The sequence below is a fragment of the Meriones unguiculatus genome, chromosome 9 (assembly GCF_030254825.1).
Source record: "Meriones unguiculatus strain TT.TT164.6M chromosome 9, Bangor_MerUng_6.1, whole genome shotgun sequence".
Classification (NCBI taxonomy): Eukaryota; Metazoa; Chordata; class Mammalia; order Rodentia; family Muridae; genus Meriones; species Meriones unguiculatus.
Window position 1 is genome coordinate 58,623,735 of NC_083357.1, and position 12,086 is coordinate 58,635,820.

Consider the following 12,086-nt stretch of genomic DNA (forward strand, 5'->3'; position numbering starts at 1 on the left):
TATTCCTGATGAACATAAGCTGAAAAATACTTTAAAAACACTTGATAGCAGAATAATACATGCATCAAAAATAATTTGCTTTATCCCTGAATTAATGTGATGGTTCAACACTCACGGGTCAATAAATATAATAAACCACAGAAGTGAATGTAAAGACAAAGTCACATGATCATCAAAAAAGATGCAGGAAAAGAAAAGAAAAACAAAACAAAACAAAAAAAACCTTTGACCAAAATCCAACATGCCTTTATGATACAATTCCTAGAGAATTTTCGTCTAGAGGAAACATATCTCAAAATAAAAGGTATATGCAAGAAAACTCACATCCAACATCATTCTAAATGGAAAAAGCTTAAGACAAACCTACTGAAGTCAGCAATGAACAAGGATGTCCACCATGCCCACTGCTTTTAAATATTGTGCTCGAAGTATTAGCTGGAGGAATAGGCAAGAGAAGCAAATTAAAGGGGGGGGGGAAGGAAAGAGGAAGCCAAACAATTCCTATTTGAAGATGACAAGAAACTATATATTAAAGGCCCCCAACATTTTATTGGGAAATTTCTAGAAATGATTAACAAATTCATCAATATGGCAGCTTGAAGAATCAATGTGCTTTTCTATGTCACTAACAAATACACAGATATGGAATAAACTAAAACGAGGAAGTGAAGGACCTCTAGGATGAAAATATTAAATATATTAAATTACTGAGGACAATGATAGACACTATAATATGAAAAAAAATATTCCATGTTCACAGATTAGTAGAATTAATATTGTGAAAATCACCATTTTTTTAAAAGCTATTTACAGATTCAAAGCAATCACAATCAAAATACTCATCTCATTCTTCACATAAATGGAAAAAAAAAAACCCTCCTAAAATTCACATGGAACCACAAAAGATTCCAGATAGCTGAAACAATCCTGATGAAAAAGAACAATGCTCAAGGAATTGCCATTTTAAATTTTAAGATATATTACAGAGCTAAAGTAATAATCAACATAGTACTGAAACAAAGTGAAACAAAACAGATGTATAGACAATGGAAAAAAAAAACCCAAAGACCCAAACGTGAGTACATATAACTTCAGCCATTTATTAGTTGACAGAGATAATGAAAACATAATTTAGATAAAAGAAATTACCTTCAACAAATGGTGCTTGCAAAACTGGGTGTCCACACGTAGAAGGACAAATTAGAGCCATAATTCAAAAAACTGACTCCAAGTAGATCAAAGACCTAAATCCAAAACCCGAACCACTTAACCTCCAAGAAGAAAACATAAGCAGCCTGCTCTATGACATCTGTGCAGGAGAAGACTTCCTAAATAAGACTCCATTTGCCCAAGAATTTAGACAAATGGGACCTCATAACACTAAAAAAGTGTTGGCACAGCTAAGGCAACAATCAACCAGGTAAAAAGGAAGCCTACGGAATGGAAGAAAAATTTTGTTAGCGATTCTTCTGACAAAGGTTTAATATTCAGAAAATATAAAGAACTTAAAAGATGAGTAATAAGACAATGGCAAATGACCTCTTAGAAAAGTGGGCTTGGGGCATGACCCAAGAGTTTGTAAAAAAAAAAAAAAAAAAAAAGCTAAGAAATATTTCAAAAAAATGTTCATCATCTCTAACAATTAGGGAAATGCAAGACAAAACAGCTTTAAGATTCCATCTTACTCTATCGCAATGCCAAATATCACCAAGATGACCTACAATAAATGCTGAAGAAAATGTGGGTGAAAGGGAACCCTCCTTCACTGCTCATGGGATTGTACAATGGTGTAGCCACTGTGATTCTCAGAAAGCTAAAATTAAATCTACCATACTGTACCACTCCTTGGCAAATGCCCAAAGAAGTCAACATCTTACCCCACAGATAGTTATTCAGCCATGCTCATTGCTGCTCTATCCACAAGAGCTAAGAAATTTACCATTTAAACGTCTTTCATCCAATATAGTGTACATATACACTGTAGAATACCTTTCGTGTGTAAAGAAGAGTGAAACCATGAGCTTCGCAGGTAAATAGACAGAACTAGAAAACATCACACTGAGTAAGGTCATGTAGATCCAGAAAAATAAATGTCTAATGCTCTTTCAAATCAGAGTTTCATAGCTCCATAGCTCCAGATGTGAGAACACAGCCTATACTATCTGCAGAAAATAGGTAATTAAAAAAAAAAGGGGTACCATTTCCAGGGTAGGGTATGGGTAGGAGAATATCAGGGTACAGGGATGTGATCAGGGAAATAGGAAAAGGAGGGCAATAAGTACAAAAAGAGTGTAAAATAACAGTAAAGATGTCGGTACAGGCTCTAAGGAATCATACTATTAACTACCTATAAAATCCTATAATATGTGTCCATATCTATAGTTTTTTTTTTTTTTCAATGCAGTTTATTCAGGAACCTTGAACAATCCTTGGACCCTGGGGAAAGCCAGCCCACAGCTTAAATAGCCTCTGGGTAGCCAACCCAGGCGTGCCACGTGGGCAATGCAGATAGGTCCACATACATGGAAGCAAGCCAGATCCTCAGCCTTAGCCAAATGTGGAATTGTTCGTGACAGAGAGCACTCACCATCGGGAAGGTGGAAGGCGGAAACCAGCTCCATCTTTAAGGCACGACATTCCGCAGCTCTCTACACTTCCCCCTTTGTGTTTTAGACGCATCAGGCAAGAGTAGAGGTCTGATCTCTGATATTAGAAATAAATTGGGACTTTGTACCGATGTTCATTTAGGTGTCATCCACCCAAAGAGCATCAGACCCGTCCGATACCATATCTATAGTTTTAATGAACATTTCTCATCTGAGCTGATATGCTTCCTCCAAGAGTCAAAGGCCCTAACAAAACTCCCAACAACACGCATGAGAAGCATTTTTGATTTGTTGGTCAAGACTGTCCAACAGACACACAAGACATGTAACCTACGTCCCTTGGTCCCCACCCCCGGAGATAGAGGGGAGTCCCCATTGCCGAAGAGCTGGAACTGACCTGAATTCCTCCCCTCAGAGGGTCCATGCAAACTTCCAAAGAGGAAGCAACCAGCAGTTTTATCCAGCTATGATGCCAATAAAACAGATTCTATAATCCCATTATGCTTGGGAGCCTGAAGCTGGAGGATTGTCATGACTTTGAGGACAGTCTGAGCTACATCGTGAATTCTGGGGGAAGCCTAAGTTACAGATTGACATGCTGTTTAAAAAAACAAACAAGCTAACTAACAAGCTGAACTAACTAACTAACTAACTAACTAAACCCAAACAAACAGGCTACACTAAACCAAAATATACCAAACCAAGATGCTAGGGATACAGTTTAGTTGTAAAGTGTTTGCCTACTCTGCACAAGCACCTGGATTTGACCTCTAAGCATGTACACAGACACACACACACACACACACACATACACACACACATAAAGTGAAAAACCAATACCACCACCACCACCAAAACATTTAAGAAAACAAAACAATAACCTTTCCCCTTTTTGGCCACCAAATACACCAGGGTTGCTATTTTCTTCCTTGTCAGCTGCCTCTGATCCTCTCTGGCACATGTTATGATTTGTCTTAAGGCCACTTAGGTTTCAAGCTGTAAAGCTTTCTGACTGACCCTTTACAGGAGGCTCCTTCTCACCTTGTTTCCCTGTGGACTTCAAATCCACTGCATTGAAAGCCTCATGACCAGGCAGCCTGGAGAATTTGTGTTTTGATGGATCTGCAACCTACCTCAAATCTGAACTCAGAAAATATTTTGTATATTGATCTATTGTCTGTGTTTCGTTTATCTTTTCCCCCATTTTATAAGCCCAGAGTTTTCAATTGTCTATTAACCATTTCTTAACAACATGAATCCTCAAAAAAAAAAAAAGAAAAAAAATCAATGAGCTCCTGAATAAATGTAATCGATATCTGTGAAGTTTTAAATGATTTTCATTTTATGTGTTAACATAGATACAAAGGTACTTGACCAGATGCCACACACAAATTTACAGTATTGACTGTGGTGAATGGGTCTAGCCTTAATCACAAATAAGCAAGTTTCTCTGCTAATTATAATTACAACGATGCACAGAAATCCAAGATCTTAAATCACAAGAGGGACAGTCCAAGCTTTAAGCCGTGGGGTTTTTTTTTTTTTTCTGTTTTGTTTTTCAGCTGTGTGATTCAGTATGCATGGATTACTCTTCAACAAGCTTTGGCTATAAGATCAAAGTGAAAAACAAAACAACAACAAAAAAAAAACACCATCAACAACAAAACTCTACTGTTATTTCCAGGTCTTAGTTTGTGGCTGCGAAAGGGGAATTGCCACTGCTTCCCTGATATAACTGGGAGCTGCGATTCAAACTTTTAAAGCTGCAGTCAGAGGACATGATTAACCTCTAGCACGGGTGTGCACACCAGCCAGGTGACACAGAAAGCTATGGTTTTTGTTTGTTTTTTTAATTAATTATTTTTATTAATTACAGTTTATTCACTTTGTATCCCCCCGTACTTCCCTCGCTCCTTCCTCTTCCAATCCCACCCTCCCTCTTCCCCACCAGTGTCCCTCCCCCAGTCCACTGATAAGGGAGGTCTTCCTCCCCTTCCCTCTGACCCTAATCTATCAGGTCTCATCAGGAGTGGCTGCATTGTCTTCTTCTGTGGCCTAGCAAGGCTGCACCTCTCAGGGTGAAGTGATCAGAGAGCCTGCCACTGAGTTCATGCCAGAGACAACCCCTGCTCCCCTTACTAGGGACCTCTTTTGGAGACTGAGTCTATGGGCTACATCTGAGCCAGGGTTTTAGGTCCCTTCAGTGTATTATCCTTGGTTGGGACAGTCTCTGCAGGGTCCCCAGGGCTCAGTTTTTATGTCTCTTTTGGTCTTTTGGAGCTCCTGTCCCCTTCATGTCTTTCTCTCTCCCCCTTCTTTCATAAGATTTCCTGCACTCTGCCCAAATTTTGGCTGAGTCTCAGCCTCTGTTTTGATACTTCGATCAGTAGAGTCTTTCAGAGGCCCTCTGTGGTAGGCTTCTGTTCATTCCCCATCTTTTCCTGCTTCCCATATCTATTGCATTTGTCCTTCTGAATGAGGACTGAGCATCTTCCCTAGGGTCTTCCTTGTTGTTTAGCTTCTTTAGGAGTATGGATTTTAGTATGTTTATCCTGAAACTACAGCGGCCCCATGTGGTGCTTGGTTTGTTGCATTTTGGTGAAGGATGCTAATCACTCTCTTCTACCAAGTGTTTCAACCTCTTAAGATTATTAAAATTTTAATTGGGTTTCAAAAATTAAATTCACTTCCCCTTTTTATTGTATATGCAAAATAAATATTATGCGCTTCATTTAAGTGATGAAAATATGTATAAAATGCTAAATAAATTCAGTTCTCCAAACTCTCTGTGCATCAATATATAAAAACACCACACGTGTACAGCTAAAATAAGAATAATTGATAAAAATGATGGTGAAAAGGATGTATCTTGGGAAATAATTTGGTTTATCAGACCACATATTAAAAATTTTACAGAAGCAACTTTTAGGCTTTATAGTTATGACATTTATGTCCCACCCTCACTTCATTTTAGTTTTTAAACTTTCTTCTTTTCTAAGTTTCTTTAGATAAATGAAGAGCGAATTTGAATTCACATTTGTAAATTCTCTTGGCATCCTGTAACATAATAATATATTTAGGTTTGGGAGGTTAAGATGTTTAAAACAATTGAACAACATTTCACTTTTATGTCAGCTCTGTTAGTTATTTTGTGGTTTGCTTTGTTTCTTTGAGATAGAGACTTGCTGTGTAGAGCTGGCTGGCCTTCGGCTTGCTAGAGCCCCACACTTCTGCCTCCATCCTTTGTCTCTGTTTTATTTGCAGGCGTTTTTGGCCTCGTCTGCCTTTACATTCCATCTTGTTCAGTAGTTGTTGAGTGCCTTAGTTTATTTCAGACCTTCAGCTAAGTTTTTAGATAGTGTACTATATTTTGGTTTGCTTTTTCAATACAATGAGTGTTTTGTAACATATATTTTATGCACCTGCATGGTAAAATATCTTTAAAATCAGAAATACTATTCTTTTAATAATATTAAGGAGCGTTTTAAGAAATGAAATTTCACCAAACATTGTGGGTACTGTATCACTAGTTTAATATATATACGAAAATATATTCTTCTCCCATATTTAAATTATAAAAGATAAACAAACAAGAACCCAGTGCTGTTCAGTATGCAATAAAATGATATTTATGAAAACTGTTAGAGGGTGATGTCAACTTAAAATAAAAAAGTTTCCAGCATACAATTTAAAACAAACAGAGATTTAGACTCATTTAATAAAATATTTAGGCTCACCGACTAAAATTAGAGCTGGAGAAATAATAAATAAGCTCATTTAAAAAGTACATCAAAACTTCCTGGAAAGCCTATTAACATGCAGATTATGACTTAAGGCAAAGCAATAAACTGAAAATGCTGGTTCTTAGGGAGACAAAGGTTTATGTAGTTCTTTGTACTTAATAGAGTGCTTCACCTATTAAGAGTTTATTTAGTTCTTTAAGCACATTTTTTTTTTTGGTAGAAAAGTTAAATGACACCGAGTTATCGAAATATGGAAAGATCAAAACTAAACATGCATAGCAGTAAGTACTACTACTAAAGTGATAGACTTTTTTTTTCTTTCTACATTTCTATGCGTCAGAACACGTTAGGGAACGTATATTACTTCCGTAATCTAAAAAATAAAACACAATCTTTACAAACAGTGATTTGGAAAGAACTTACCGTTTTCAAGTACATTTTTCTGATCTTTGCGTCTCTGGAGTGCGGAAAGCCGCTAGGAAGACCTTTCTTGAGGCACTCGGGACTTACCCATAGGGGATCCTATCCGCGCTTCATTTGAAGCCCATAACGGTCAAGGCAGAAGGGTCCTGGCGGAGCATCCTAAACACTATTTTACTTTCGTGTAACCAATATCATTTCATAAACACAAGGATTAGAGGTCAAGCTTAAAAAAACGCCCGCTGTAACGCTACAGGGAAGGATGCCCACTGATCTCTGGAAAAGAATCAGATTTTTAACCTCCCTTCACTGTGAACACTCACTGTATCCACATTCTAGTTTTCTTTCCTAGGAGAGACAAAAACGCAAATGGCGTTAGTTTACAGGAGGAGTTTTACCTTGATTCAGCAAATCTAATTTTGAGGAGAAGGCTGAAGCTTAGAAGGAAGCTCACCAAGCCATGCTAAAAGAGAAGATGGAGTGACAATATAACTGGCTTTGATTCATCCTTTTGAGATTTTAGGTGATGCAGTCTGTGAGCAGCGGTTCATTTTAAAGCCAAAATTGTTAGCTAGAAAGGTTCTCTCTTGAATTCACATTTTCGTGCTGAATTTGTAACGTGCTTTTCCCCCGTTTGTTTATGGAAAACGGGCATCTTTCTTTGCTGAGGCTGTGTGCACAGGCACTGACTGAGAATTAGGACAGCATCTTCAGATGAGTAGGTCTCTTAACCCCCTCTGATCTCAGAGCTCTGTCTCTGGTGTTTGCATTTGGAATGCATTTGGGGTTTTTTGTTTCCAGTTGGAGACTTTGTTCTCTCACTCCTGCCAGCAAGGATAACAACGAACTTGGGTTATTTGCCTGTCCCTGGTGAGGCTATTGCTGGACCAAAGCCAGTTTACTTAATGTTGGGTTCTCTTGGCTGAAATTCCCTAGGGAAATGGCCGCTACCACAGAGCCCTATTCTGTTGGTAAATTTATTTCAAATGTCTGATACAGTTATTCTCATACTGGAGCAAGGATTTTTCTGCACTTTTGATCCACATTCTCTGAAGAAAGGAAAGCCTACATTTTTATTTTGCTTATTTTAAAATTTATTTCACGAGCCCAAAAGTCTATCTGTATTCACAATTAACTTACATGCCATATAGACATTAGCAATCAATATTTATCAAACGATTGTTACATGTCACATATTGAGAGGAAGAATATTCATGGGTAAAAATGTTTAATAATAATAATAATAGTAATCCATGATCTAGTTTTAAACTATTTTTTAATTTTATAGATAAAGTCATTGATTCTTAGATAAGTTAAATAATTTGCCGACTAGTTCACATCTCATAAATGAAAGAACAAAACCTAAATTTGGTTCTTTCTGACAGAAGAGCTTAAATCCTTAAACATTAAATTAGTCATCCTGGATTTTGACTTGAAGGAGAAGGAAAACAGTGTTTATTTAGTTTTCTTTTTTTTTTTTCTTCTGAACTAAGCTGTAATGTAATCGTGATCATCAACTTGACTGGATCTGGAATAAACGAGAAGAGGCAACTTTGGCAGGGCAGTCTGAGAGGGCATTTTCAGGAAAGAACTTAAATTATGGAGAACACCTTCCCGCAGAGTGGTTGTGGTGATTTGAATAGGAATGGTCTCCACAGGCCCATTTGTTTGAATGCTTAGTCACCAGGGAGTGGAACTCTTTGAAAGGACAAGAGGGATTAGGATATGTGGCCTTCCTGGAGTAGGTCTGACCTTTTTGGAGAAAGTGTGTCAGTGGAGTGGAATTTGAGGTTTTAAGAGCCCATGTCAGGCCCAGGCGCTCTCTCTCTCTCTCTCTCTCTCTCTCTCTCTCTTTCTGCCTGTAGATCAGAATGTGCAGCTCTCAACTACAGTTTCAGTGCCTGCCTGCACGGAACAATGATCCTTGCCATGATGATAATGGACTAAATTTGTGGAACTGTAAGCAAGTCCCTAAATGCATGTTTTCTTTAAAAAGACTTATCTAGGTCATAGTATCCTTTCACAGCAATATAATAGTGACAAAGATACAGCTTTAAGATATGAGGTCAACAGTGAAATTATTTGGAATAAGTTTTATTCATGATGAGAGACAGTTTATTCATCTAAATGCAGATACACAGTTTGACCAGTACTTTTTGTGGAAGATGCTGTCTTTCTTCAGTATGAATTTTAAACTTCACTGTATATATTCATGTCATCATAAATATATAAACTTTTGTTTGGGTCCTCAGTCCTATTTCTTTGATTAACGTGGGTTTTTTTTTTTGTTTTTATGCCAGTACAATACAGTTTTTATTATTATATTTCCATTGTATAACTTAAAATCGAAGATGTAAATACCATCAGCAGATCTTTTACTATTGAGTATTGTTTTGACTACCCTGTTTTTTCTGTGTGTCTTTCTCTATGGCATTTAATATTAATTTTCATTTTCTGTGAAGAACTGTATTAGAATTTCAATAGGGTTTATATCGAATCAATAAATTGCTTTTTGTAGGATGACCATTTTCACAATATTAATTCTACCAATATGTTAGCATGGTAGATCTCTCAATTTTCTGCTATTTTCTTTAATGTTATAATTTTTTATTATACAAATCTTTCACTTACCTAGATTTATTTCAATATTTTGAGGCTGCTGTGATGGTATTGTTTCTGATCTCTTCCTCAGTAGGTTGTATATGTGTCATTTGTATGTAGAAAGGATAATTTTTATGTGTTAGTACTTTCATGAATGAATTGGTCAGCTACAAAGGATTTCTGGTAGATGTTTAGAGTCTTTTATACAGCTAATCATATAAATTTTACTTTGATTTCTTCCTTCTCTCTTTGTATCTCCTTAATCTCCTTCATTTGTCTTATTGGTCTAGCTAAGGTTTCAAGTACAATAGAGAACATCAGTGGAGAGAGCTGTCTTAGTTTTGATTTTAGTAGAAGAGCTTTGAGCTTTTCTATGTTTAGCATAATTTTGACTATGACCTTCTTTAATCTGGTCTTTATTATGTTGTTATGTCCCTATATCCCTAGATTATCTAAGACTTTTTTTTTTTTTTTCAAAAAAGGGTGCTGGATTTTTTCAAAGGCCTTTTCTTTGAGATCGTTATGTGATGTCTTTCTTTGAGTCTGTTTACATATTGTGTTATACTATTCATTTATGTATGTTATATATCCCTTCTATCTCTGTAATGAAGCCAACTTTATTATAGTGAGTAATCTTTTTGATGTGTTCTTGTATTTGGTTTTAGTATTTTATTGAGAATTTTTGCATCCATATTTATCTGAAAGCCTGGTCTATAGTTTTATTTATTTCTTGTTGGTTCTTTGTATGGTTTTGGTATCATGGTAGTTGTGGAGCCTAGTCCCAATAGTTACATCTACAAAACATGCAAGGCTCAGGAAACACTACAGAAGAGGGGATAAAAAGAATCTAAGAGTCTGGGGTCAGAGATTTGGCTGTGAGATTGTGTTTCCTAGCAACTTTAGAAGCTACAACTATACCCGCAAAATTGCAACAACATGAGCACCCCACCCAAACATTGTTACTGAGTTTAAGACCAAGGAGAAAGTCTAGGAGACAAATCTTGAATTTAAAAGAAAAAAGAAAGTTTATTTAAAGCAACATTGTAGCAAAAGTTTGTTATTTTGTTATTTGTTTGTTTGTTTGTTTGTTTTTTGTCAATCTAAGGGCTGCAGCAAAAGGGGAAGGCAGGGGCTGACGTTTTTAAAGGCATAAACTACTGCTGTCTCAACTAAGGGCATTTCTGGTAGGTGAGCCATTAACGAAGCAGTGGTTGAGCGAGATTACAGAAGCAGAATGAACATCTGGTCAATATGTCAAGACAAAGATTACACAATAAAGGGTGAGTGGACTGGAATCTGCACAAGACACACCAAGGCCATGTTCTCAACACAAAGGAGATTTACTTGCCCCAGAGGGACAAAGGGCAGAGAATAAGAGGCAAAGACAGGAGACAGAGGACAAGGGAACAGGGAAAAGACAGGAGGGAGAGGGAGAAACAATATTTGCCCTGGAGGGACAAAGGACTGGCTCTGGATAGAGAGGAGACAGAGGTGCCCCATAGGCAAATTGTAGTTTATAAAGGGAAAGGAAAACCTTATATTAGGATGAGTTGGTTTTATTTGTTTGGGAACCTAATCAAACATATTAACATTCACTTAGGGTAACTAAAAATGACTTTTGACTGCTGGACTTCAATACTTTAATAGCTAGATTTTGGTGGTCAGCCTGAGGGAGAGGAAGCAGTCAAATGAGGGCCAAGGCCTTGATGGCCAGCTTTAGGAATGTGACCTAATGGTTTAGTAAAGCAAAGGGAATAGGGGAAAATTAAGGCCTGTCAGGAACATGTTTACCACGCTTGAGACTCTTAGATCTCTTCAGGAGCAATTTTGGAAAATGAGGCAGGTGGCTCTGAGAGCAGTCTCCTCTTAGGTTGTCATCAAGACTCAACTGCTGATCAGGCTGACCTCAGGGTGGTGGTCCAGACATCTCGTGGCTGACAGTCTTAGGCTGAGAAGAAAGTATTGCTAACACATAGGTTCTTTCTTTTCTTTTCCACAACAGCTTAGTTTGAAATGGAGTTAGTTTCAAACCATTACAACATGTACTGAGCATGGGTGACACCAATGCACAGGCCAAGTTGGACAGAGAAATACCCACATTGCCTCAACCCTACAAAAAGAATGATACGCAACTGACTAAAGCTGGGAACAGGAAAGATGGTCCTTCTCAGGAAAGAGCACAGCAGCTGATTCGTCAATGAATTTAGAAGTTAGCCCTGAAAACATACATACAAGTTAAATTATATGGACTCAACAGTTTATATTTAGGAATATATATGTAGATGCAATTTTGTTTGTCTTCCACACTTAGTAATGTTTTGTAGCAGTTTTCTCAGAGATGAACACATTCCATACTTAAGAGGGTATCCTTAAGACAGATGGTAAACAACTCAAAATACCTCCAGGAAGTTCCTAAAACTGACCAGATTCAATAGGCTCCTCCCTCCTAGACTAAACAATAAAGACTACTGAGAATCGCTCTCAGTCAAGCCAAGCTGCAAAGAAGGCTCTCAAACCAGACAATCTATTCAAAAGAAGCAAAAATAAGCTGAGCTTCTGGGAAGAGGTTCATATCAATTGAGTCATTTGAAAACGACACTTTCTAACCTATTGAGCTGCCTACAACCTACTATAGCTCAATAGACTATTATAGTGTGCTATTGATTCCTAGATTTTGTGAGCTGGTACCCATGTTGGGGTTGGCTTTAGTGACACA

General features: G+C 37.3%; 1 protein-coding gene across 1 annotated transcript in view; it reads left to right on the forward strand.

The window, feature by feature from the left end:
- Window positions 1-7,709: 7,709 nt before the first annotated feature.
- Window positions 7,710-12,086, forward strand: part of LOC110562796 (olfactory receptor 4Q3) — a 29,831-nt gene continuing 25,454 nt past the window's right edge. Inside the window, exon 1 of the mRNA XM_060390651.1 lies at window positions 7,710-7,740. Within this exon, the coding sequence (XP_060246634.1) occupies window positions 7,710-7,740 (31 nt within the window). The remainder of the gene's footprint in view (window positions 7,741-12,086) is intronic.